At 42.0% G+C, this 25,412-nt stretch overlaps 2 protein-coding genes across 2 annotated transcripts; one reads left to right on the top strand and one right to left on the bottom strand.

Annotated features, from left to right (window-relative positions):
• Window positions 1-1,378: 1,378 nt before the first annotated feature.
• LOC124006279 (B-cell receptor CD22-like) lies at window positions 1,379-10,254 on the top strand. The gene is made up of 7 exons (XM_046316199.1): window positions 1,379-1,530; window positions 2,734-2,964; window positions 8,284-8,553; window positions 8,677-8,764; window positions 8,869-8,914; window positions 9,133-9,494; window positions 9,609-10,254. Exons 1-7 carry the CDS (start codon window positions 1,401-1,403, stop codon window positions 9,673-9,675), a joined length of 1,194 nt encoding a protein of 397 aa, XP_046172155.1. The 5' UTR covers window positions 1,379-1,400; the 3' UTR covers window positions 9,676-10,254.
• A 3,957-nt stretch (window positions 10,255-14,211) lies between these two features.
• LOC124005696 (B-cell receptor CD22-like) lies at window positions 14,212-25,396 on the bottom strand. The gene is made up of 6 exons (XM_046315174.1): window positions 24,941-25,396; window positions 24,447-24,824; window positions 15,990-16,253; window positions 15,543-15,812; window positions 15,269-15,368; window positions 14,212-14,979 (listed from the first exon to the last, which is right to left on the bottom strand). The coding sequence occupies exons 1-6, from the start codon at window positions 24,996-24,998 to the stop codon at window positions 14,907-14,909; spliced, it is 1,143 nt and encodes a 380-aa protein (XP_046171130.1). The 5' UTR covers window positions 24,999-25,396; the 3' UTR covers window positions 14,212-14,906.
• Window positions 25,397-25,412: the final 16 nt, after the last annotated feature.

The following is a 25,412-nucleotide window of genomic DNA, read 5'->3' as shown; positions in this document are numbered from 1 at the left end:
CAGCCAGAGGGTTAACTGCCATGGGTACATGAATCTGAGGTACTGGGACGGGAACTGTTGCCGGGGTAAGTCGATCAGATATCTGCTTTATGGAAGTCAGCATCTCCGACAGAAGATGAGAATGTCTAGCCATTAAGGCCTCTTGCTGAACCAGGGTGGCTTCGTGGCGTTGGACAGTCTCCTGGTGGTGGGACAGCATGGCAACAAGGTCCTGGGAACTGGCTGCCTCTGGGTTAATTTTTGGCTCTGTGTTTCTGTCAGGACCCGGTTACGAACCCGGGTCTCCGGAGTGAGAAACAGTCACTTAACCAACTGAGCCACGAATAGTCGGCAGAACCCAGAAGATGAGGCAGACACAGCAGTACTTGAGACGGTGTATTTAATGAAGTAAAAAGTGAAGTTCAGGAAAACATGTAACTCCACAACCTCAAAAGGAATTCCACAAGGACAAAGGTAATCCTCCAAGACAAAAAGGTAAATCCACAAGGTGGAAGGTATAGCACAAAAAGCCTCAAAAGATACTCAAAAAACAAAGAAACAAGAACAAAAAACAGAATTCCACAAGAGAGTTCACAGAGTACTAGGGCTGGGTGCTAACATACAAACACAGAGCACAGAACTGAGGAAAACAAAGGGTTTAAATACAATCAAGGGAAACGAGGCACAGGTGCAAATAATAATGGGGATCAAGGGAAAACAAAAGGTCAAAAGGCACAATGGGGGCATCTAGTGACCAAAAACCGGAACAACCCTGGCCAAATCCTGACATTGTTATATTTTTCTTCAGTGTATATTTAGTGGCTCTTGATTGGCGTAGCAGTCTATGGCACTGCATCTTAGTGCTAGAGGCATCACAACAGACCCTATCCCAGACACGGCCATATCCCAACCGTCCGTGTCCGGGAGTCCCATATGGCAGTGCACAATTGGCCCAGTGTTGTCCAGGTTAGGGGAATAAATGATTATAATATTTCTATGTTACTGTACCCCCTTAAGTACCCTGCAATATAAAAAGTGAATGATAACAGGAAGGAAAATAGCACCAAATGGCCACAACGGGACAAGTAATTCTCAACCCAATCGTCTACATTCTGCTTGCAACAGTTATTATCACATCTCTCCATGGTATTTATTTGCATGGTTATTTGCTAGTCATTCTCTCTGGACACGTTCTGCAGGAGGGTGAGTAGTGTTGTTTCTCTATGTGGAGTTTTGTGCGTCTTCTTTCCTTTAACTGGTGCAACATTGGTGCGTAGTGATGTTCAATCTATCTGTTGTGAGAATTTAAAGACAGAATGACTAGATGATTTAGAGCTGTATCCAAGTTGTGAGAGAACTCTTCAGAGACAAAGACAAATGTTACACCTGCTTTCAGTGAAAACACTGTTTGAGCCGGTTTTATGATTGACTTATTAAGTGTTAAGTTAAGTAATTCAATTCTGTGCTATTTTGTATCAGTGTTTCAGTTTAATGCGATGTGGCTCTTGAAAATGATCAGTGTGATGCTGGTGATTACTCTCACGTTGCTAGGTGAGTAGAATATATTTTTGCTCTAATGCTCTATCATGCTGTGGATGTCAGTACTGATTTATAAATGTTCTACTCCTGTGTATGGCTCATAAGAGATTAACAGGGAACTACTGCAGAGGTCAGAGGGGATATGTTATATTGTTCTTCTAATGTCATTGTTTTGTTGCCTTGATGGTGAGATGTATTTTTAGCAAATGATTCACCTCAAAGGACTTTATCTGAGAATAAAGAGTAACTCACTTGATTAACTCACAGAAATACAGAAGTGACTGATAGTCTGTTTGTGTACCAGCATGTGGTAGGAGACACGGGGCTCAGTTGGTAAAGCATGGCGCTTGCACCGCCAGGGTTGATGGTTTAACTCTAAGTCACTTTGGATAAAAGGATCTGCTAACTGGCATATCATCACTGTCTGATAACCTCATCTCCAAAACAGGAATTTTTCAGGAGATTGAAAATATGACCATGTTTTCCCATAAATTAACATACAATTATGAAAATTCAGGAGCTATTTGAATATATTTTCTTGGTCCTAGAGTCATGAAATGTTCAGAGTACATTGAGGGGAGTTGCTGCTTTCAATATATGTACAAAAATGAAAGTTGGCAAAAATGGAGTTACAAAGATTTCATCCGACAGCGACAATATATTACATGTTATTTTAATTACCTGTAAATGGCAAATTGGTGCTGTATGTATTTGCATTAGTGTTGTAGATATGTGTGACAACTAACTGTTTTTTGCTTTGTTGTTGTTGTTTTTTAAAGGTGTTTCTGGGAGTAATTGGAAGGTCACCTTTAAAGATACAGCTCCATGTGCCTTAAGAGGGTCATCAGTGGTGTTTGCATGCAGTTATGCCTACCCCTCAGATCAGACTATTACAAATAGCTTCTGGTATTTCTCGAGTCAAAGGAAGAACAATGATCTCTTTCTGGCCCAGGAATACAGAGGACGTGTAGAATACCTTGGAAACAAAGACAACAACTGCACTTTGAAAATTAATAACCTAATTGGTAGTGACGCAACACAATACCACTTCAGATTTGAGACGGTTAATAAAGGTGGCGAAACGAATGCATGGAGCAGCAAAACATGGGTTTCACTAAGTTTGACAGGTCATTTTGATACCAGAAGAAAATCAGACTCTGATAACACTTCAAAAAACATTCAGTGATCACTCTGTTCCTTTCTCCTCTCAACCAGGGCTGACAGCCAAAGTACAGCCTGCAACTGTGAGAGCAGGAGAGAGGGTGACACTAACGTGTGTCACAACCTGTACACCAAGTGACCATCCCACTATTGTTTGGTCCAGGGATGGACACTCAGTATCCAACACAGAGTTCCTGGCCAGCAGTGAGGATTCTGGCAGATACCGATGTGCTGTTCAAGGTCAAGAGAATCTCAACTCTGCTCCAACGTCTCTTGATGTCAAATGTGAGTGAATATCTGATATACTTAACGTGAGCAGATCATATCATTCTATCATGGTCCTTCTGTAGCTCAGTTGGTAGAGCATGGTGCTTGTAACGCCAGGGTAGTGGGTTCGATCCCCGGGACCACCCATACGTAGAATGTATGCACACATGACTGTAAGTCGCTTTGGATAAAAGTGTCTGCTAAATGGCATTTATTATTATTATAATGGAGCAGCTATCTGCGTTCAAAAGTCTGCACGAGCGAGGTGCTGCGTCTGTCTTGGAAGGGCACATATCTCATCGCATTACTGTGTAAAAATAATAGCAGGGAATTATGAAAGAATGATGTTAAGGAAATAGTGTTCTTGCATAACAGTCTTTGTCAGTTTGGTCTGAATGTGAATGTGTTAGATAAGAAATTTGAATTTGCTATGATGAACTGCAGTCTCTATTTGCTGAGTCTGGCTGTGTGTTTAGATTGTGGTAACTTTTAGGGGAAGTTAAGCAGTTTGAGGTTGACATAACATGATGGTAGGGCATGGTGAGAGGAAATAACAGTGAACTATAGGCTACTAACTTCATTCAAAACTGTTCTGAGAGCACCAATGAAAATATTCCGATCCACTTTATTTACTGGAACCATTAATATGGATGAAAGTTCAGTGTTTTGGTTTTGTGAAATATAAAGGCAAAATAACGTGTGGTAAGAGTCTTGTGACTTTACCCTCATTAATCTGAAGACTGTTATTCATCTAATCACCTAACTATGTTTAATTGTTACCTGATTAAATTAATTACACTACCGGTCAAAAGGTTTAGAACAACTACTCATTCATGGGTTTTATTTGTACTATTTTCTGCATTGTAGACTAATAGTGAAGACATCACAACTATGAAATAACACACATGGAATCATGCAGTAATGAAAAAAGTCAAAATAAATGTTATATTTGAGATTCTTCAAATAGCCACCCTTTGTCCTGATGACAGCGTTGCATTCTTGGCATTCTCTCAACCAGCTTTTTCTGATGGTAATCACCTGGAATGTATTTGAATGATAAGGTTTCTTCAAGTGCAGTCGCAAAAACCATCAAGCTCTATGATGAAACTGGCTCTCACGAGGACCGCCACAGGAAAGGAAGACCCAGAGATACCTCTGCTGCAGAGGATAAGTTCATTAGAGTTACCAGCCTCATAAATTGCAGCCCAAATAAATGCTTCACAGAGTTCAAGTAACAGACACATCTCAACATCAACTGTTCAGATGAGACTGTGTGAATCAGGCCTTCATGGTCGAATTGCTGCAAAGATACCACTATTAAAGAACACCAATAAGAAGAATTGACTTGCTTGTACAAGAAACATGAGCAATGGACATTAATACCGCCGTGTCTTTGTGAGATGCGGTGTGGGTGAAAGGATGATCTCCGCATGTGTATTTCCCACCGTAAAGCATGGAGGAGGAGGTGTTATGGTGTGGGGGTGCTTTGCTGGTGACACTGTCTGTGACTTATTTAGAATTCAAGGCACACTTAACCATCATGGCTACCACAGCATTCTACATCGATACACCATCACATCTGGATTGGGCTTAGTGGGGGACTATTATTTGTTTTTCAACAGGACAATGTCCCAACACTCCTCCAGGCTGTTTAAGGGCTATTTGACTAAGAAGGAGAGTGATGGAGTGCTGCATCAGATGACCTGGCCCCCACAATCCCCCAACTTCAACCAAATTGAGATGGTTGGGATGAGTCGGAACGCAGAGTGAAGGAAAAGCAGCCAAGAAGTGCGTGACAATTAAACATAGTTAGTTGATCCGATAAATAACAGTCATCACATGAATGAAAGTCATGTCACAACAATATATACAGTACCAGTCAAAAGTTCCAGGGTTTTTCTTTCTTTTTACAATTTTCTACATTGTAGAATAATAGTGAAGACATCAGAAAGATGAAATAACACATATGGAATCATGTAGTAACCAAAAAATGTGAAACAAATCCAACGGTAGCGTCCCACCTGGCCAATAGCCAGGGAAAATGCAGAGCGCCAAATTCAAATAAAATACTATAAAAATCAAACTTTCATTAAATCATACATGTAAGATACCAAATTAAAGCTACACTCGTGAATCCAGCCAACACGTCAGATTTCAAAAAGGCTTTTCGGCAAAAGAATAAGATGTTATTATCTGATGATAGCACAACAGTAAACAATGAGAGAAGCATATTTCAACCCTGCAGGTGCGACACAAAACGCAGAAATAAAATATAAATCATGGCTTACCTTTGACAAGCTTCTTTTGTTGGCACTCCAATATGTCCAATTAACATCACAAATGGTCCTTTTGTTCGATTAATTCCGCCCATATATATCCAAAAGGTCCATTTATTTGGCGCGTTTCATCCAGAAAAAACTGTTTCCAACTTGACCAACGTCACTACAAAGTATCTCAAAAGTTACCTGTAAACTTTGCCAAAATATTTCAAGTTACTTTTGTAATACAACTTTAGGTATTTTTAAATGTAAATAATTTGATCAAATTGAAGATCTGTGTTTAATACAGGAAGACAACTAACTCAATCATACTTTCTGGTCTTGCGCCTCTATCAAACAGTACACATGACGTGACACTTGTTCAAGATGGCCGTACTTCTTCATTACACAAAGGAATAACCTCAATTTCTAAAGACTGGTGACATCCAGTGGAAGCGGTAGGAACTGCAAACAAGTCCCTTAGAAATATACATTTACATTTAAGTCATTTAGCAGACGCTCTTATCCAGAGCGACTTACAAATTTGTGCATTCACCTTATGACATCCAGTGGAACAGTCACTTTACAATAGTGCATCTAAATCTTAAAGGGGGGGGTGAGAAGGATTACTTATCCTATCCTAGGTATTCCTTAAAGAGGTGGGGTTTCAGGTGTCTCCGGAAGGTGGTGATTGACTCCGCTGTCCTGGCATCGTGAGGGAGTTTGTTCCACCATTGGGGGGCCAGAGCAGCGAACAGTTTTGACTGGGCTGAGCGGGAACTGTACTTCCTCAATATATATATAAATGTGCACATTATTGAACAAAACATACATGTATTGTGTAAGATGATGTCCTATGAGTGTCATCTGATGAAGATCATCAAAGGTTAGTGATTAATTGAATCTATATTTCTGCTTTTTGTGACTCCTATCTTTGGCTGGAAACATGGCTGTGCTTTTTGACTTGGCTATGACCTAACATAATCATATGTTGTGCTTTCACTGTAAAGCATTTTGGAAATCGGACACTATGGGTAGATTAACAAGATGTTTATCTTTCGTTTGCTGTATTGGACTTGTTAATGTGTGAAAGTTACATATTTAAAAAATATATTTTTGAATTTTGCTCGCCGGCCTTTCAGCGGAATGTTGTCGAGGGGTTGTATATTTTATACAACATTTGGATGTAAACTTCATAGAATGTCTACACTTTCCGAGTAACAGTACTTTCTTCATACCATTCTTAATATTAAAAACCCACCAGAAAACAGAACCATCAATAAATGGGTACATAACCCGACACACACCAGACATAACATGCACAAGCACTTACAATAAACAATTCCGGACAAAGACATGGGAGAAACAGAGGGTTAAATACACAACATGTAATTGATGGAATAGAAACCAGGTGTGAGGGAAGACAAGACAATCCCAATGGAAAATGAAAGGTGGATCGGCGATGGCTAGAAGGCCGGTGACGTCGACTGCCGAACTCCGCCCGAACCAGGAGAGGGACCGACTCCGGCGGAAGTCGTGACACTTGTTAACAAACTAGAGTTTTGGCAAGTCAGTCAGGACATCTACTTTGTGCATGACACAAGTAATATTTCCAACAATTACTTGTAATTCACTGTATCACAAATCCAGTGGGTCAGAAGTTTACATACACTAAGTTGACTGTACCTTTAAACAGCTTAGAAAATTCCAGAAAATTATGTCATGGCTTTGGAAGCTTCTTATATTCTAATTGACATCATTTGAGTCAATTGGAGGTGTACCTTTGGACGAATTTCAAGGCCTACCTTCAAACTCAGTGCCTCTTTGCTTGACTTCATGCGATAATCACAAGAAATCAGCCAAGACCTCAGAAAAAAATGTAGACCTCCACAAGTCAGGTTCATCCTTGGTAGAAATTTACAAATGCCTTAAGGTACCACATTCATCTATACAAACAATAATAAGCAAGTATAAACACCATGGGACCACGCAGCTGTTATACCACTCAAGGAAGGAGACGCGTTCTGTCTCCTAGAGATGAACGTACTTTGGTGCGAAAAGTGCAAATCATTCCCAGAACAACAGCAACGGACCTTGTGAAGATGCTGGAGGAAACAGGTACAAAAGTATCTATATCCACAGTAAAACGAGTCCTATATCGAAATAACCTGAAAGGCCACTCGGCAAGGAAAAAGCCACTGCTTCAAAACTGCCATAAAAAGCCAGACTACAGTTTGCAACTGCACATGGGGACAAAGTTCGTACTTTTTGGAGAAATGTCCTCTGGTCTGATGAAACAAAAATAGAGCTGTTTGGCCATAATGACCATCGTTATGTTTGGATGAAAAAGGGGGAGGCTTGCAAGCTGAATAACACCATCCCAACTGGAAGCACGGGGTTGGCAGCATCATTTTGTGTGGTTGCCTTGCTGCAGGAGGGACTGATGCACTTCACAAAATAGTTGGCATCATGATGAAGGAAAATTATGTAGATATATTGAAGCAACAACTCAAAACATCATGGGTCTTCCAAATGGACAATGACCCCAAGCATACTTCCAAAGTTGTGGCAAAATGGCTGAAGGACAACAAAGTCAAGGTATTAGAGTGGCCATCACAGTGCTCTGACTTTAATCCCATAGAAAATGTGTGGGCAGAACTGAAAAAGCGTGTGCGAGCAAGGAGACCTACACATCTGACTCAGTTACATCAGCTCTGTCAGGGGGAATGGGCCAAAATTCACCCAATTTATTGTGGGAGGGCTACCCGAAACGTTTGACCCAAGTTAATCAACTTAAAGGCAATGCTGCCAAATACTAATTGAGTGTATGTAAACTTCTGACCCACTGGGAATGTGATGAAAGAAATAAAAGCTGAAATAAATCATTCTCTCTCCTATTATTCTGACATTTCACATTCTTAAAATAAAGTGGTGATCCTAACTGACCTAAGACAGGGACTTTGTACTAGGATTTAATGTCAAGAATTGTGAAAAACTGAGTTTTAATGTATTTTGCTAAGGTGTATGTAAACTTCTGACTTCAACTGTATCAACGTTTTAATATTTATGCTTGCTTTAGATGCCCCAAGGAACACCTTGGTGTCAATAAGTCCCTCTGGTCCAGTGGTAGAGGGAAGCTCTGTGAACCTGACCTGCAGCAGTCATGCCAACCCAGCAGTGGAGAACTACACCTGGTTTAAGAAGGATGGAACAGACACCTCACAGACAGGCTCAGGAGAGGTGTTGAGATTGACCTCTCTAACCTCCTCTGACAGTGGACAGTACTTCTGTGAGGCCAGGAACAAAGAAGGGGCTCACAACTCTACTGTTCTGTCTCTGATCCTGCAGGGTCAGTATGGAAGCAAATGTTAAGTTTCTACTGTCCAGTGAAATGTCCTGAACCAATACACTTCAAGTGGGAATTCCCTTGACTTGAATTTTTTTGCGTTCATGTATCCTGTGTCATTTTCAGATACAAATACTGTTCAAATGCCAGTTTACATCAGTTCCGCGGCCACAGTTTTCATGGTGATCATACTTCTTGTGTTCCTATGGATGTGGTAAGTCTCTGAAACATTGTTTACTCAATTCAATAACATAATGTAGAGTATGATGGCCTTGTGATACCGATTTGTTCCCCAAAGAAGTTTGTTTTCTTTGACAGGAAGAGCCCATTCAAATTATGTCAAAAGACTGCTGTGGACAAAAAGGTCAATGGAGCACAGCATATACACTCCAATTCAACATACCAATAGCATGTCAGTGCAACAATGTTATCTGGAGGTTCATGGCATTTGAACAATGTTCAAGCGCAAGCTTTCATTCTTTCCTGGTAACATGTTACTTAGTTTAACCAATGGATGAAGCTACAGTGAGCAGTCAATATATCAAACATTTTGTATTGTTTTTGACTAATTCCATATTTCAGGATGATCAAAACCCAGTCTTATTCAGTAGAAGGACCAGTAATGACCCAGCAACACAGGAAGCTAGAACGGAGGAACGGGAAAATGCCCTCTATGCCAACATTCAACTGCCTCCCTCTCACACCCACCCCCAAGACAGTTCTCTGTACTCTGTGGTCGAGCCACCAGCTCTGCAGAACCCTCCTGACCCTCATTACGCTACCTTTGACTTCCAGCAGTTCTGCAGCTCCATTGACAGGGCCCAACTCTCAGGACTCCATGAGGATGATGTGGTTTACTCCAAGATGAAAACCAAACAGGCCAAGGTGACAGACAACCTACAGTATGCCAACATCCAGTTTCCCCTCCCCAGTCCTACTGCCAGGTAAGAGTGCACTCACAATCAGTTCAGTCCTTTTCAATGTAACCTATTTCTGGAAGTCTGTTTATTTGAAATGTGTGAATATACTCATACAACAACTCTATTTGCTTTTTGCAGGTCAGAAGAAAGATTAGAGGTGGACCATTCTGTTATCTACTCCACTGTTGCCAAACCTGAAGCCTGAACATATCATTTCATAATGTTGAATAAACTAAGCAGCTTTGGAACACATGTTAAGATATGTAAAGTATGCAATTAATGGGTAGTTATAGCAATAGATGTATATGTATTGTACTGTACTTGTACTGCATGTGTCTCGGTGAGCTTCCATTGCTTGTGATTGATTGATCCTGAAATTTCATTGGCTGACTGTTTAATTTTTAGTTTGAGGTGTGACCGCCCAGGGGAAGGTGCAAGTAAGAGGGAAGTGGCCATGTGGCTGGTTTAGTTTGTAACTGTCTGACAAAGTTTGAGAAAATATTGTTGATTTATCTTGAATTTAAGTTTTGTAAGATCTTCCCTTGACCTAACCAGATCTTGTATTTTTGGTTGTTTAGTTAGTTTGTTTTATTAAATATGTACTGTTATTTTATTTTGCCACTCAACCCCAACTTGAAGAACCTGTGTATAATATGTGATGGGCAGAGCTACCGAGTACATGCTACAGATAAACTCAGCAAAAAAAGAAACGTCCTCCCACTGTCAACAGCGTTTATTTTCAGCAAACTTAACATGTGCAAATATTTGTATGAACATAACAAGATTCAACAACTGAGACACAAACTGCACAAGTTCCACAGACATGTGACCAACAGAAATTGAATAATGTGTCCCTGAACAAAGGGGGGTTCAAAATCAAAAGTAACCGTCAGTATCTGGTGTGGCTACTAGCTGCGTTAAGTACTGCAGTGCATCTCCTCCTCATGGACTGCACCAGATTTGGCAGTTCTTGCTGTGAGATGTTACCCCACTCTTCCACCAAGGCACCTGCAAGTTCCCGGACATTTCTAGGGGGAATGGCCCTAGCCCGCCGATCCAACAGGTCCCAGACGTGCTCAATGGGATTGAGATCCGGGCTCTTCGCTGGCCATGGCAGAACACTGACATTCCTGTCTTGCAGGAAATCACAATCACAATGACAAGCTCAGTCCAATGATGCTGTGACACACCGCCCCAGACCATGACGGACCCTCCACCTCCAAATCGATCCCGCTACAGAGTACAGGCCTCGGTGTAAAGCTCAGGCCTCTGTGTAACGCGAATCCAACCATAACCCCTGGTGAGACAAACCCATGACTCGCCAGTGAAGAGCACATTTTGTCAGTCCTGTCTGGTCCAGCGACGATGGGTTTGTGCCCATAGGCTACGTTGTTGCCGGTGATGTCTGGTGAGGACCTGCCTTACAACAGGCCTACAAGCTCTCTCAGCCTATTGCGGACAGTCTGAGCACTGATGGAGGAATTGTGCATTCCTGGTGTAACAGTTGTTGTTGCCATCCTGAACCTGTCCCGCGGGTGTGATGCAGGTGTGATGTTCGGATGTACCGATCCTGTGCAGGTGTTGTTACACATGGTCTTCCACTGCGAGGATGATCAGCTGTCCGTCCTGTCTCCCTGTAGCACTGTTTTAGGCGTCTCACAGTAAGGACATTGCAATTGATTGCCCAGGCCACATCTTTCTTTTGGTGCTTTTCAGAGTCAGTAGAAAGGCCTCTTTAGTGTCCTCATAAGTCTTCATAACTACTGACCTAACTGCACCTGCTATGCAGTACTTAAGACAGCTACGCCACTCATAAAACATAGAGATTACATCACTTTAATTTGAACTCTTAAACATATTGTAACTTTATCACTCACCTCCTAATGCAAGCCACTGTTATAATGATGATCAGTGTCAGAGTGATGGGGATCCCCACTGGCACCACCAACCAATCTTTAAGAAGCCCTCCTGTTCTCCCCTCAGTACCTGTATTAACTGCACCTGTTTGAACTCGTTACCTGTATAAAAGACACCTGTCCACCCACTCAATCAAACAGACTCCATCTTCTCCACAATAGCCAAGACCAGAGAGCTGTGTAAGGACATCAGGGGTAAAATTGTATACCTGCACAAGACTGGGATGGTCTACAGGACAATAGACAAGCAGCTTGGTGAGAAGGCAACAACTGTTGGCGCAATTATTAGAAAATGGAAGAATTTCAAGATGACGGTCTATCACCCTCGGTCTGGGGCGCCATGCAAGATCTCACCTCGTGGGGCATCAATGATCATGAGGAAGGTGAGGGATCAGCCCAGAACTATATGGCAGGACCTGGTCAATGACCTGAAGAGAGCTGGGACCACAGTCTCAAAGAAAACCATTTAGTAACACACTACACCGTCATGGATTAAAATCCTGCAGCGCACGCAAGGTTCCCCTGCTAAAGCCAGCGCATGTCCAGGCCAGTCTGAAGTTTACCAATGACCATCTGGTTGATCCAGAGGAGGAATGCGAGAAGGTCATGTGGTCTGATGAGACAAAAATAGAGCTTTTTGGTCTAAACTCCACTTGCTGTGTTTGGAGGAAGAAGAAGGATGAGTACAACCCCAAGAACACCATCCTAACCGTGAAGCATGGAGGTGGAAACATCATTCTTTGGGGATGCTTTTCTGCAAAGGGGACAGGACGACTGCACCGTATTGAGGGGAGGATGGATGGGGCCATGTATCGCGAGATCTTGGCCAACAACCTCCTTCCCTCAGTAAGAGCATTGAAGATGGGTCGTGGTGGGTCTTCCAGCATGACAACGACCCGAAACACAAAGCCAGGGCAACTAAGGAGTGGCTCCGTAAGAAGCATCTCAAGGTCCTGGAGTGGCCTAGCCAGTCTCCAGACCTGAACCCAATAGAACATCTTTGGAGGGAGCTGAAAGTCCGTATTGCCCAGTGACAGCCCCGAAACCTAAAGGATCTGGAGAAGGTCTGTATGGAGGAGTGGGCCAAAATCCCTGCTGTGCAAACCTGGTCAAGATCTACAGGAAACGTATGATCTCTGTAATTGCAAACAAATGTTTCTGTACCAAATATTAAGTTATGCTTTTCTGATGTATCAAATACTTATGTCATGCAATAAAATGCAAATTACTTAAATCATACAATGTGATTTTCTGGATTTATGTTTTAGATTCCGTCTCTCACAGTTGAAGTGTACCTATGATAAAAATTACAGACCTCTACATGCTTTGTAAGTAGGAAAACCTGCAAAATCGGCAGTGTATCAAAATACTTGTTCTCCCCACTGTATATTCATTACATAGGTTTAGAGTTGTTCCACAGTTGTTTTCTAGTTCTCTCCCTCTCTCTGCATATTATAAAAATAAATGTGTGACTGAGACAGAACTCTGCAGGGGAGTGAAGGAGATAAGACTAGTCAGACGTTCCACTATAAATCAACTTTGGAGAGTGGATGTGTAACGGCATTCGTCTGTTGAAGGAAGAGAGTCGGACCGAAATGCAGCGTGTTGGTTACTCATGACTTGGTCATTGTATTTTGTGTTTTTGTGTTTGGTTAGGCCAGGGTGTGACATGGGTTTATATGTTGTTTTTTGTATTTGGGGTTTGTAGTATTCGGGATCGCGGCTGATTAGGGGTGTTGTATAGGCTTGGCTGCCTGAGGCGATTCTCAATCAGAGTCAGGTGATTCTCGTTGTCTCTGATTGGGAACCGTATTTAGGGAGCCTGAGTTTCGCTTTGTATTTCGTGGGTGATTGTTCCTGTCTCTGTGTAGTGTTCACCAGATAGGCTGTAATAGTTTCACGTTCCGTTTTGTTGTTTTTGTATTTTGTATCAGTTATTTCATGTACCACGATTACTTCATTAAAGTCATGAGTAACCAACACGCTGCATTTCGGTCCGACTCTCTTCCTTCAACAGACGAACGTCTGATGTACAGTATGTGTCTCAGGTGTGACGATGAGCATCCTTTGTTTGTGCATGCTTCTATCTTGTTAAAATTGAATAATTGATCCTAAAATTTCATTTGACGACCGTTCATTTTTTTGTTTGAGGTGCCTGGGGGAAGGTGCTGGTAAGAGAGAAGTGGCCATGTGTCGGGTTTAGTTTGTAACTATCTGACTAAGTTTGAGAGAATATTGTTTATTTATCTTGAATTGAAGTTGAATTAATATTTTGTTAGATCTTCCCTCAACTGCACCAAAACCTGTATTTTTGGTTGTTTGGTTTTGCAAGGACGTTCCTCCTCTTCGTCTGAGTAGCGAGAAGGATGCTCGCAGCGTGGAAGTGTCCATATCGTTTATTTTAAAACATAAACTGAACACTAAGAAATACAAAACAATAAATGTGAACATGAACGAAAACAGTACCGTGTGGTGACAGACACGGAAACAAACAGCCACAAACCAACAGTGGAACCCAGGCTACCTAAGTATGATTCTCAATCAGAGACAACTAACGACACCTGCCTCTGATTGAGAACCATACTAGACCGAAACAGAAACCCAACCTAGAAACACAAAACATAGAATACCCACCCAACTCACGTCCTGACCAACTAAAAACAAAGAAATAACACAAGAACTAGGGTCAGAACTTGACAGGTTTGTTGCTTTTATTAATTATGTACTGTTATGACCTCCTTTTTGACCAGGCTGAGAGAGTCTCAGTAATTCAGTTTCTATTCACTAATGGAGAATAATTATTATTTTTGAACTTGCACCTGTTGTTGACTTATTTATTTTGCTACTCAACTCAAACTTGAAGAACTTGTATATAATACAGTGGTCTAAGGCACTGCATCTCAGCGCAAAAGGTGTCACTACAATACCAGGTTCAAATCTAGGCTGTTTCACATCTGTCTGTGATTGGGAGGCCCATAGGGCGGCGCACAATTGGCCTAGCGTCGTTGGGGTTTGTTCTTAACTGACATGCCGAGGTAAGTAAAGGTTACATTTAAAAATAAAATAAAAATAGGCAGAGCTCAGCCTGGGGTGGTGTAGCTTGGCATTGTGACATATGGTTATGTTATATATATACAGTATGTTATGATCCATTTTTATATAATTGTAATTAAATTTAAATATATATTTACATATTGAAACTAATCTCTGGTTGCCGTTTCACTTTTGGTCATCCAGTCCTCAACAACTCACCATCATAAAATAAGTAAATTACAGTAGGCCTATTACAGTGAAATTACTCATTTTCTACAGTAGAGAGCTGAAATGAGGTCTGTGCACAGTACATTCTACAGATATTACTGTACATGTTATTGACGAATACAGCTGGAAACAGCTACACAACAGTGCCACCGTGTGGCAGTAAACTGGGCACAACATCTCCCACCAGAGTTAATTCAGTTCCCTTTCAGTTCCTGTTAACTTAAGTGTCTCATTTGTTATGGTCATCCTTTATGTAGTATTAGGGTAATGGCTGCTGGATGGTGGTCTCTGTAAGACTGTAACCTTGTTGACTTGATGCTGGGACAGTTTTCCTGTAGGGGAAAGTTGTTATGGATCGGACGTATCATTTAATAAACTTGGTATATTGTATTTATTTTCTAATGGAGATTCTCTGTTTTGGTTGATAATGTTTTCTGTTTCCACTAAACGCATCAGATGGAAGAGTACAATACAGTTAATAGACAATATAAAGTTATACTGTAGATATCAAATGAAAAGAAAACACTCAAAGGTACAGGAGTTGTAGAATTATATACAGCGCAAACCAATACATACAGAGATTACAGATCACATCACTGTATTTGTAACTTTATCACTCACCTCCTAATGCAAGCCACTGTTATAATGATGATCAGTGTCAGAGCGATGGGGATCCCCACTGGCACCACCAAGCTCCACAATATGGAGGACTGGCCATTTACTGCAGAGAATAAACTACTGTAAGCTCTATAGGCCAGGGATAGCTTCACACCCGTGTACATACTGTCATTTGTTTCAATGGAAAATGTACAATAACAGGTGGTATAATCGTGATGTTTTATTACAGACTAGACTACAAATGATGTATATGTTCAATGCATCCCCTTGTACCTACCTTTCCCCACAGTCATGGTTACAGTATAGCTCTGTGATCCATGCTTGTTCATCGCTACACAGCAGTATTGCCCACTGTCCTCAAGACTGATGTTAGTGATGCTGTAACTCTGCCCCGACCCTCTCAGTGAAGCTTGGGATTCTGTCCTCTGAAGCCAGGTGTAGCGCTCTACTGCAGGGTTGGCATCACTGCTGCAGGACAGAGTCACAGAGCTGCCCATCACTACATCCCCAAAAGGATTGACTGACACTGATGTGTTCTTTGGAGCATCTGAAGGCAGAGAAAGGTAAAAAAAAACAACTTTATTTTACAGTATAGTTTCCTATATTTGGGTAACAATGAGACATGTCTGGTACAGACTAACCTGTCAAAGAGCGTCCCAAAAAAACTGACAAACATTATTACTGATTCATTCAGTATCTGTGATTGTGATTTCAAAGTACTTACACTGGACATTAATAGACAACGCTGAGGAGTAGATTGGTCTATTAGTGGTCAGGGCCTCACAGTAGTAGTTTCCACTGTCTGTTGTGCTGATATTGGTGATGGTCATCATCTGTCTCTTATCACCAGCCGTGGAGCCTCCAGGCTGGTACCAGGTGTAGCCCTCCACTGGAGTGTGGGCAGTACTACAGCAGAATAATGTCACTGAGCTGCCCTCAACAACATCACCAGCGGGACTGAGGGACACTGCTACTTCACTGGAATTATCTGAAAGTATACAAGAGATGTGTAAGCAATTTTCTTAGTTATTAAACCAGGCAAGACAGTTATGAACAAATTCTTATTTACAATGACGGCCTACCCCGGCCAAACCCGGACAACGCTGGGCCAATTGTGCGCCACCCTATGGAACTCCCAATCACAGCTGGATGTGATTCAGCCTGGATTCAAACCAGGGACTGTTGTGACGCCTCTTGCACTAAGATGCAGTGCCTTAGACTGCTGCGTCACTCGGGAGCCCAATAAGACATACCAGACAGATAACAGGACAGGGCACATCAGATTATTTGTCTATTCCTGTTTTAAATGGAAATAGACTGAAATGTATATCCATATGTTGTTGTGTTTGTAGTGGTGGCTGTCTGGGAATTATTATGAGCCAGAGGCGGCGGGGTGGTCACCCAAAGGACAATTCCACACTGACAGTCAAGACCATGTGACTTCCTGCTACAATTCCGCAATTTTTGCATACAGCCTTTGTGGTCGTAGGGCATGCAACTATACCATCAGGTTTTAAAGTACAATAACTTCTTATTTACAAGAGAGCTCTCACTGTTGTTGTCAACAGCTGGTACTGTACATACAGATATCAATAGCATTGTCATTATTACTCAGAAAGACTTTCAGTAAGTTAATGAGAAAATTAGTAAATATTAAGACATTAACAAACATTCTGAGGAACTGTAGGAACACATGAGAGTCTCTCTGAATCATGTGATCATACTGAAACAAGGAAGCAATGGCTCCTCTCCTCAGAGTGACTCAGAAATTATGGTGACATCCATTTCATTGGAACCTCTGAGGCTTGTGGTCAGACCTGATCTCTGTGCAGACAGCTCTCCTATTCTCATGAGTCAAATAGTTACACACTAAATGTACAGTACCAGTCAAAAGTTTGGACACACCGATTCGTTCAAGGGTTTTTATGTTTACTATTTTCTACATTGTAGAATTATAGTGAATACATCAAATCTATGACATTACACATATGGAATCATGTTAAACAAATCAAATATATTTTAGATTTGAGATTCTTCAAAGTAACCAGCCTTGATGACAGCTTTGCACACGCTTGGCATTCTCTCAACCAGCTTCAAAAGGTAGTCACCTGGAATGCATTTCCATTAATGGGTGTGCATTGTTAAAAGTTCATTTGGGGAATTGATTTCCTTCTTAATGTGTTTGAGCCAATCAGTTGTGTTGTGACAAGGTAGGGGTGGTTTACAGAAGATAGCCCTATTTGGTAAAAGACCAAGTCCATATTATGGCAAGAACAGCTCAAATAAGCAAAGAGAAATGACAGTCCATCATTACTTTAAGACATGAAGGTCAGTCAATCCGGAACATTTGAAGAAATTTGAAAGTTTCTTCAAGTGCAGTCGCAAAAATCAAATCAAATCAAATTTTATTTGTCACATACACATGGTTAGCAGATGTTAATGCGAGTGTAGCGAAATGCTTGTGCTTCTAGTTCCGACAATGCAGTAATAACCAACAAGTAATCTAACTAACAATTCCAAAACTAATGTCTTATACACAGTGTAAGGGGATAAAGAATATGTACATAAGGATATGAATGAGTGATGGTACAGAGCAGCATAGGCAAGATACAGTAGATGGTATCGAGTACAGTATATACATATGAGATGAGTATGTAAACAAAGTGGCATAGTTAAAGTGGTTAGTGATACATGTATTACATAAGGATGCAGTCGATAATATAGAGTACAGTATATACGTATGCATATGAGATGAATAATGTAGGGTAAGTAACATTATATAAGGTAGCATTGTTTAAAGTGGCTAGTGATATATTTACATAATTTCCCATCAATTACCATTATTAAAGTGGCTGGAGTTGAGTCAGTGTCACTAAAACCATCAAGCGCTATGATGAAACTAGCTCTCATGAGGACCCCCCACAGGAGAGGAAGACCCAGAGTTACCTCTTCTGCAGAGGATAAGTTCATTAGAGTTAACAACCTCAGAAATTCCAGCCCAAATAAATGCTTCACAGAGTTCAAGTAACAGACATATCTCAACATCAACTGTTCAGAGGAGACTGTGTGAATCAGGCCTTCATGGTCAAATTTCTGCAAAGAAATCACTACTAAGAGCCACCAATAATAAGAAGAGACTTGCTTGGGCCAAGAAACACGAGCAATGGATATTAGACTGGTGGAAATCTGTCCTTTGGTCTGATGAATCAACATTTTAGATTTTTGGTTCCAACTACCATGTCTTTGTAAGACGCAGAGTAGTTGAATGGATGATCTCTGCATGTGTGGTTCCCACCTTGAAGCATGGAGGAGGAGGTGTGATGGTGTGGGGGTGCTTTGCTGGTGACACTGTCAGTCATTTATTTAGAATTCAAGGCACACTTAACCAGCATGGCTACCACAGCATTCTGCAGCAATACTCCAGCACATCTGGTTTGCACTTAGTGGGACTATCATTTGTTTTTTTAACAGGACAATGACCCAACACACTTCCAGGCTGTATAAGAACTATTTGGAGTTCTGCATCAGATGACCTGGCCTCCACAATCACCTGACCTCAACACAATTGAGATGGTTTGGGATGAGTTGGACAGCAGAGTGAAGGAAAGGCAGCCAACAAATGTTCAGCATATGTGCGAACTCCTTCAAGACTGTTGGAAAAGCATTCCAGGTGAAGCTGGTTAAGAGAATGCCATGTGCATAGCCATCATCAAGACGAAAGGTGGCTACTTTGAAGAATCTAAAATATAATTTGATTTGTTAAACACTTTTTTTGTTACTACATGATTCTATATGTGTTATTTCATAGTTTTGATGTCTTCACTATTATTATACAAAGTAGAAAATAGTAAAAAAATAATAAAAAACCCTTGAATGAGTAGTTGTGTCCAAACTTTTGACTGGTACTGTATGTACAGGAAACAACCTTGAATGCTGATATTAAATGTTAGTGTTTTGAACATGTAACGATGCATTACAGCATCCCTGCATTACAGTAACGCAACATTTTTTTTAAACACAAGACAACACTAAATAATACATTAATTGCACTCTAATGGGGACAAACGGTGCCCACAAACTGTTGGGGCCTACATGAAGATGTCCCAACAGCAGAGCTTTCTTCTCATCACCATGGAGTGAATCCTTACCAGAGGCTGCGATACAATTAATTCAGCCTCATTTACTGCCTTTAAAAAAAACAGCTGATATGGCTGACTTGCTTAAACAAATGTGGTTTCTACTGACAATTGAGATGTACAAACTATGGCATAAGGGAACGATGAGCGGATAAGAGGCAATCCGTAATTTCGATTAAGACATTAATGAGCGAGCTAAGATGGACGTAGTCAATATAACTCTTTGTTCAGCACTTTTGAAATGTACAGAGACAGAATTCAGAACATTGGCCGTTCTTACAGTATTCTCCCTGTACACCAAGTTAGAACCGAAGGATAAATAAAGGGGCATATAAGTAGACAATGAAAGCTCTTACAATATTCAATGATGACATTTCTTAAAAACAGCCTATAGGTGCACCACCAAGTCAGAACAGGTGGCTAAGTTATGAGGGGAAAGGGACCAAATTATTAGGGTGAGGTACATGGGCTACTAACAGCTTACTACAAAACATACACGTTGTATTACTTTCTTAGCTACAGTATACAGTGGCGATTTTAGCATGTAAATCTTGGTGGGGCAAAAAATAAATAATTGTGGGCTGCATGCCAGCAAAGCCACTACACAACACAACACTAAACAATATATTATTTTCACGACAACGGTGACAAACCGTGCCAACAAACTGGCCTACATACAAATGTGGTTTCTTCTGACAATTGAGATGTACAAACTATGGCATAAGAGGCAATCCATAATTTTGATTAAGACAATAATGAGCAAGCGAGGACAGATGTAGTCTCCTGACCCCTCCTGTCTCAGCCTCCAGTATTTATTCTGCAGTAGTTTATGTGTCGGGGGGCTAGGGTCAGTTTGTTATATCTGGAGTACTTCTCCTGTCCTATTCGGTGTCCTGTGTGAATTTAAGTGTGCTCTCTCTAATTCTCTCTTTCTTTCTCTCTCTCGGATGACCTGAGCCCTAGGACCATGCCTCAGGACTACCTGACATGATGACTCCTTGCTGTCCCCAGTCCACCTGGCCGTGTTGCTGCTCCAGTTTCAACTGTTCAGCCTTATTATTATTGGACCATGCTGGTCATTTCATGAACATTTGAACATCTTGGCCATGTTCTGTTATAATCTCCACCCGGCACAGCCCTCCTTTCGGAAAAGCTGACCACGACTCCATTTTGTTGATCCCTGCCTACAGACAGAAACTAAAACAACAAGAAGCTCCCATGCTGAGGTCTGTCCAACGCTGGTCCGACCAATCTGATTCCACACTCCAAGACTGTTTCCATCACGTGGACTGGGATATGTTTCGTATTGCGTCAGACAACAACATTGACGAATACGCTGATTCGGTGTGCGAGTTCATTAGAACGTGCGTTGAAGATGTCGTTCCCATAGCAATGATTAAAACATTCCCAAACCAGAAACGGTGGATTGATGGCAGCATTCGCATGAAACTAAAAGCACCAACCACTGTTTTTAATCAGGGCAAGGTGACCTGAAACATGACCGAATACAAACAGTGTAGCTATTCCCTCCGCAAGGCAATCAAACAAGCTAAGCGTCAGTATAGAGACAAAGTAGAATCTCAATTCAATGGCTCCGACACAAGAGGTATGTGGCAGGGTCTACAGTCATTCACGGATTACAAAAAGAAAACCAGCCCCGTCACGGACCAGGATGTCTTGCTCCCAGGCAGACTAAATAACTTTTTTGCCCGCTTCGAGGACAATACAGTGCCACTGACACGGCCTGCAACCAAAACATGCGGCCTCTCCTTCACTGCAGCCGAGGTGAGTAAAACATTTAAACGTGTTAACCCTCGCAAGGCTGCAGGCCCAGATGGCATCCCCAGCCGCGCCCTCAGAGCATGCGCTGACCAGCTGGCTGGTGTGTTTACAGACATATTCAATCAATCCCTATCCCATTCTGCTGTTCCCACATGCTTCAAGAGGGCCACCATTGTTCCTGTTCCCAAGAAAGCTAAGGTAACTGAGCTAAACGACTACCGCCCCGTAGCATGAAGTGCTTTGAGAGACTAGTCAAGGACCATATCACCTCCACCCTACCTGACACCCTAGACCCACTCCAATTTGCTTACCGCCCAAATATGTCCACAGACGATGCAATCTCAACCACACTGCACACTGCCCTAACCCATCTGGACAAGAGGAATACCTATGTGAGAATGCTGTTCATCGACTACAGCTCGGCATTTAACACCATAGTACCCTCCAAGCTCGTCATCAAGCTCGAGACCCTGGGTCTCGACCCCGCCCTGTGCAACTGGATACTGGACTTCCTGACGGGCCGCCCCCCAGGTGGTGAGGGTAGGCAACAACATCTGAGGTGTGCACAACGCATCACCGGGGGCAAACTACCTGCCCTCCAGGACACCTACACCACCCGATGTTACAGGAAGGCCATAAAGATCATCAAGGACAACAACGACCCGAGCCACTGCCTGTTCACCCCGCTATCATCAAGAAGGCGAGGTCAGTACAGGTGCATCAAAGCCGGGACCGAGAGTCTGAAAAACAGCTTCTATCTCAAGGCCATCAGACTGTTTAACAGCCACCACTAACATTGAGTGGCTGCTGCCAACACACTGACTCAACTCCAACCACTTTAATAATGGGAATTGATGGGAAATGAAAATATATCACTAGCCACTTTAAACAATGCTACCTAATATAATGTTTACATACCCTACATTATTCATCTCATATGTATACTTATATACTGTACTCTATATAATCTGCTGCATCTTTATGTAATACATGTATCACTAGCCACTTTAACTATGCCACTTTGTTTACATACTCATCTCTTTTGTACATACTGTACTCGATACCATCTACTGTATCTTGCCTATGCCGCTCTGTACCATCACTCATTCATATATCTTTATGTACATATTCTTTATCCTCCTACACTTGTGTGTATAAGACAGTAGTTTTGGAATTGTTAGTTAGATTACTTGTTGGTTATTACTGCATTGTCGGAACTAGAAGCACAAGCATTTCGCTACACTCGCATTAACATCTGCTAACCATGTGTATGTGACAAATAAAATTAGATTTGATTTGATTTGAAGAGGACTGGCCACCCCACATAGCCTGGTTCCTCTCTAGGTTTCTTCCTAGGTTTTGGCCTTTCTAGGGAGTTTTTCCAAGCCACCGTGCTTCTACACCTGCATTGCTTGCTGTTTGGGGTTTTAGGCTGGGTTTCTGTACTGCACTTTGAGATATCAATATAACTATTTGTTCAGTACTTTTGAAACGTACAGTGACAGAATTCAGAACATCGGCAGTATACATATCTCCCTGGCATATTACATCATTTATTCAGCAGCACAGAAGACATTTTTGGACTCACGTTGTTGTTCTGTGCTCACTAGTCATCATACTTTGTCATCAAAGTCTGCCATTCTCTGGATTTTTGGTTCTTTCAAGACTACAACTGTGTATGTATAACTTTAGACCGTCCCCTCGCCCATACCCGGGCGCGAACCAGGGACCCTCTGCACACATTAACAACAGTCACCCACGAAGCATGTTTACCCATCAGGGAACTACTACTTCAAGGTCTCAGAGCAAGTGACGTCACCGATTGAAACACTATTTAGCGCGCACCGCTAACTAAGCTAGCCGTTTCACATCCGTTACACTCACCCCCCTTTTGACCTCCTCCTTTTCCCGCAGCAACCAGTGATCCGGGTCAACAGCATCAATGTAACAGTATAACTTTAAACCGTACACTCACCCATACCCGGGCTCGAACCAGGGACCCTCTGCACACATCAACAACAGTCACCCACAAAGCATCGCTACCCATTGCTCCACAAAAGCCGCGGCACTTGCAGAGCAAGGGGAACTGCTAACTAAGCTAGCCGTTTCACATCCGTTACATATGAAGTTCTGTCCTTGAACTGTTCTTGTCTATTAATGTTAATGAATTATGTCATGTTTTGTGTGGACCCCAGGAAGAGTAGCTGCTGCTTTTGCAATAACTAATGGGGATCCTAATAAAATGCGAAAAATACCAACTGGGAACTCAAAGAATAAAAGTTGAATCATGATGTCAGTGATCTTCAGGTTGTAGCTCTAGAAAGAGGCCCGAGTTCCGGATTTACAATTCCGATCTGGATGAGAGTTCAAAACGTATTTTCCCAGTCGTAGATTGTATTTCCCCGAGTTCTGAGTTGTCTTGAACTCACTAAAGTCAGATTTTGCAGTTAACAGATGTTTTGAGCGTGGTAAAAATCATGCTTCATTGACAGCATGGCCAATGTTGAAAGTTTATTATTTTAAACTAGGAAAAGAGACCCTTAATCTTAGACTTGGGACCACACATCCACTTCGCTGAATAGCAGGCTAATGATTGCTTTGCAATGCTTGCAGTTAGCCACTGATTGCTTCCAAACTTATTGTTGAATTGGCCAATGATCCCCGATACGTTTTATCAATAATTTATCTTCATATGACAAGGATTGAAAAGGATTTGCCAGTAGATTGTCGACTTGATTCATGATGAAGACTGCTTATCTAGCTTGCTAGCTAAGATTTTGAAAGTATTATGTTGACATGATCAGTCCAATCAAAGCATCGGTAGATATAACGTGATTTGACGTAATTCTATCTGTGGCCAATGACCTTGAGCCTTCTTGTATGAGCACTTCTAATGTAAATCTGTGGCAGCACCCAGGGGGCATGAATTTCCGAGCTCTCCCCTGTAGATTTTGTTGTGACATAGTGTCCCCATGAGTGACAGAACACTGAGCCAAGAGAACATTACTAACCCCTATGCTCTGTATTTTACGCTGCCTGCCCCACCACCACAGAAAGCACTGAGCTAGGCTGAAACACCTGCATTTTGGAGCTGCCTTACTAAAGAAAGCAAAAAAGAGACCATGTCTGTATGAGGCTTTATTAACTCAATGCGACTTTAACTCGCCACTGGTCAGTTGCTATCTACATATAATCATTGACCACAAGGCGTATTTACACAAAATACGTGTCAAAAAAACATATAATAAGCGCTGTGGTCTTACCTGCCACTAGCAGGGTTACTCCAGGCTGTCCAGGAGGCTTCTCCACTGGGTGGTTGGTGATAAAATAGAAGACGTATGTCCCGCTATCAGACCTCCTCAGATCAGAGATCCTCAGGGAGCAGTTCCTGGTTCCTTCCTTCCCCAGGTACTCCACTCTGCCCTGGGAGGTTGGCTCAGGGAAGATGCCCTGGCTATGGTACACGTACCTGGGGGTGATGCAGCGGCTCTGGTCCCGGCACCACATCTCAGACAGCACCCTGTAGGGCTGAGGGTAGTCGTAGGAGCAGGGGAGGACCACAGACGAGCCGGCCACGGCACACAGGGGAGCGGAAGGGACACGCACAGCCCAGTCACTACAGAGGACACCCACACAGCAGCCTGGGATACAAGGAATGAATGAATATGATTTACAATACAATACTTGGTATGTCTATTCACATACCATGCTAAAAGTGTGCTGCGTATGATAATGATGAATATGATGTCAGTCTTACCTTGCAGGATAAGAGACAGCAGCCTCATCCAGCCAGTCTGGAAGACTCCCAAAGCCATCTCTGACGCTCCCCCACTCCCTTACTCACTGTCCTTCTTTACATTAGCAGCGAAGACCTCGACAGTGTCTGTCTTTCTGTCTGTCACTCACTTCTCTTTTTCCTAACTAGGAACTGGTCAAGGATATTGAGAAACAAAAATAGACGTGTAGAAAGGCACTGACATTATACGCCTGCAACAAAAAGTGAAGGCACTGTTGCTGGCTTATAATGTCACTGTCTCTAAACAAGCACTTTGGTCTATCGCCTCGAACATTAGCTAAACTTAACACATACATGTGAAACTAGGAAACGGTAAATCAATTGAAGGGGTTGTTAACGGTTACACTTGACGAACCATGGTCATTAAAAACACAAGGGCTTTAAGCCTGTGCTCTGCTCTGCAGGTGCCATTTGACCGATATCTCATGACGTC

This window comes from Oncorhynchus gorbuscha, linkage group LG19 (assembly GCF_021184085.1).
Source record: "Oncorhynchus gorbuscha isolate QuinsamMale2020 ecotype Even-year linkage group LG19, OgorEven_v1.0, whole genome shotgun sequence".
NCBI lineage: Eukaryota > Metazoa > Chordata > Actinopteri > Salmoniformes > Salmonidae > Oncorhynchus > Oncorhynchus gorbuscha.
The sequence above is the reverse complement of the archived record's forward strand: the minus strand, read 5'-3'. Positions and strand labels throughout refer to the sequence as shown.

Bases quoted from the DNA above. Each gene is read 5' to 3' on its own strand.
- LOC124006279 (XM_046316199.1), top strand. From the start codon at position 1,401: ATGATTGACTTATTAAGTGTTAAGTTAAGTAATTCAATTCTGTGCTAT. The intron at 1,531-2,733 runs GTGAGTAGAATA...CCTCTCAACCAG, and splicing joins GATTACTCTCACGTTGCTAG to GGCTGACAGCCAAAGTACAG. The intron at 8,915-9,132 runs GTCAATGGAGCA...TCCATATTTCAG, and splicing joins AGACTGCTGTGGACAAAAAG to GATGATCAAAACCCAGTCTT.
- LOC124005696 (XM_046315174.1), bottom strand. From the start codon at position 24,998: ATGGCTTTGGGAGTCTTCCAGACTGGCTGGATGAGGCTGCTGTCTCTT. The intron at 16,254-24,446 runs GTAAGACCACAG...GTATACTTTCAG, and splicing joins AGTAACCCTGCTAGTGGCAG to ATAATTCCAGTGAAGTAGCA. The intron at 14,980-15,268 runs GTGAGTGATAAA...TTTCCCCTACAG, and splicing joins ACAGTGGCTTGCATTAGGAG to GAAAACTGTCCCAGCATCAA.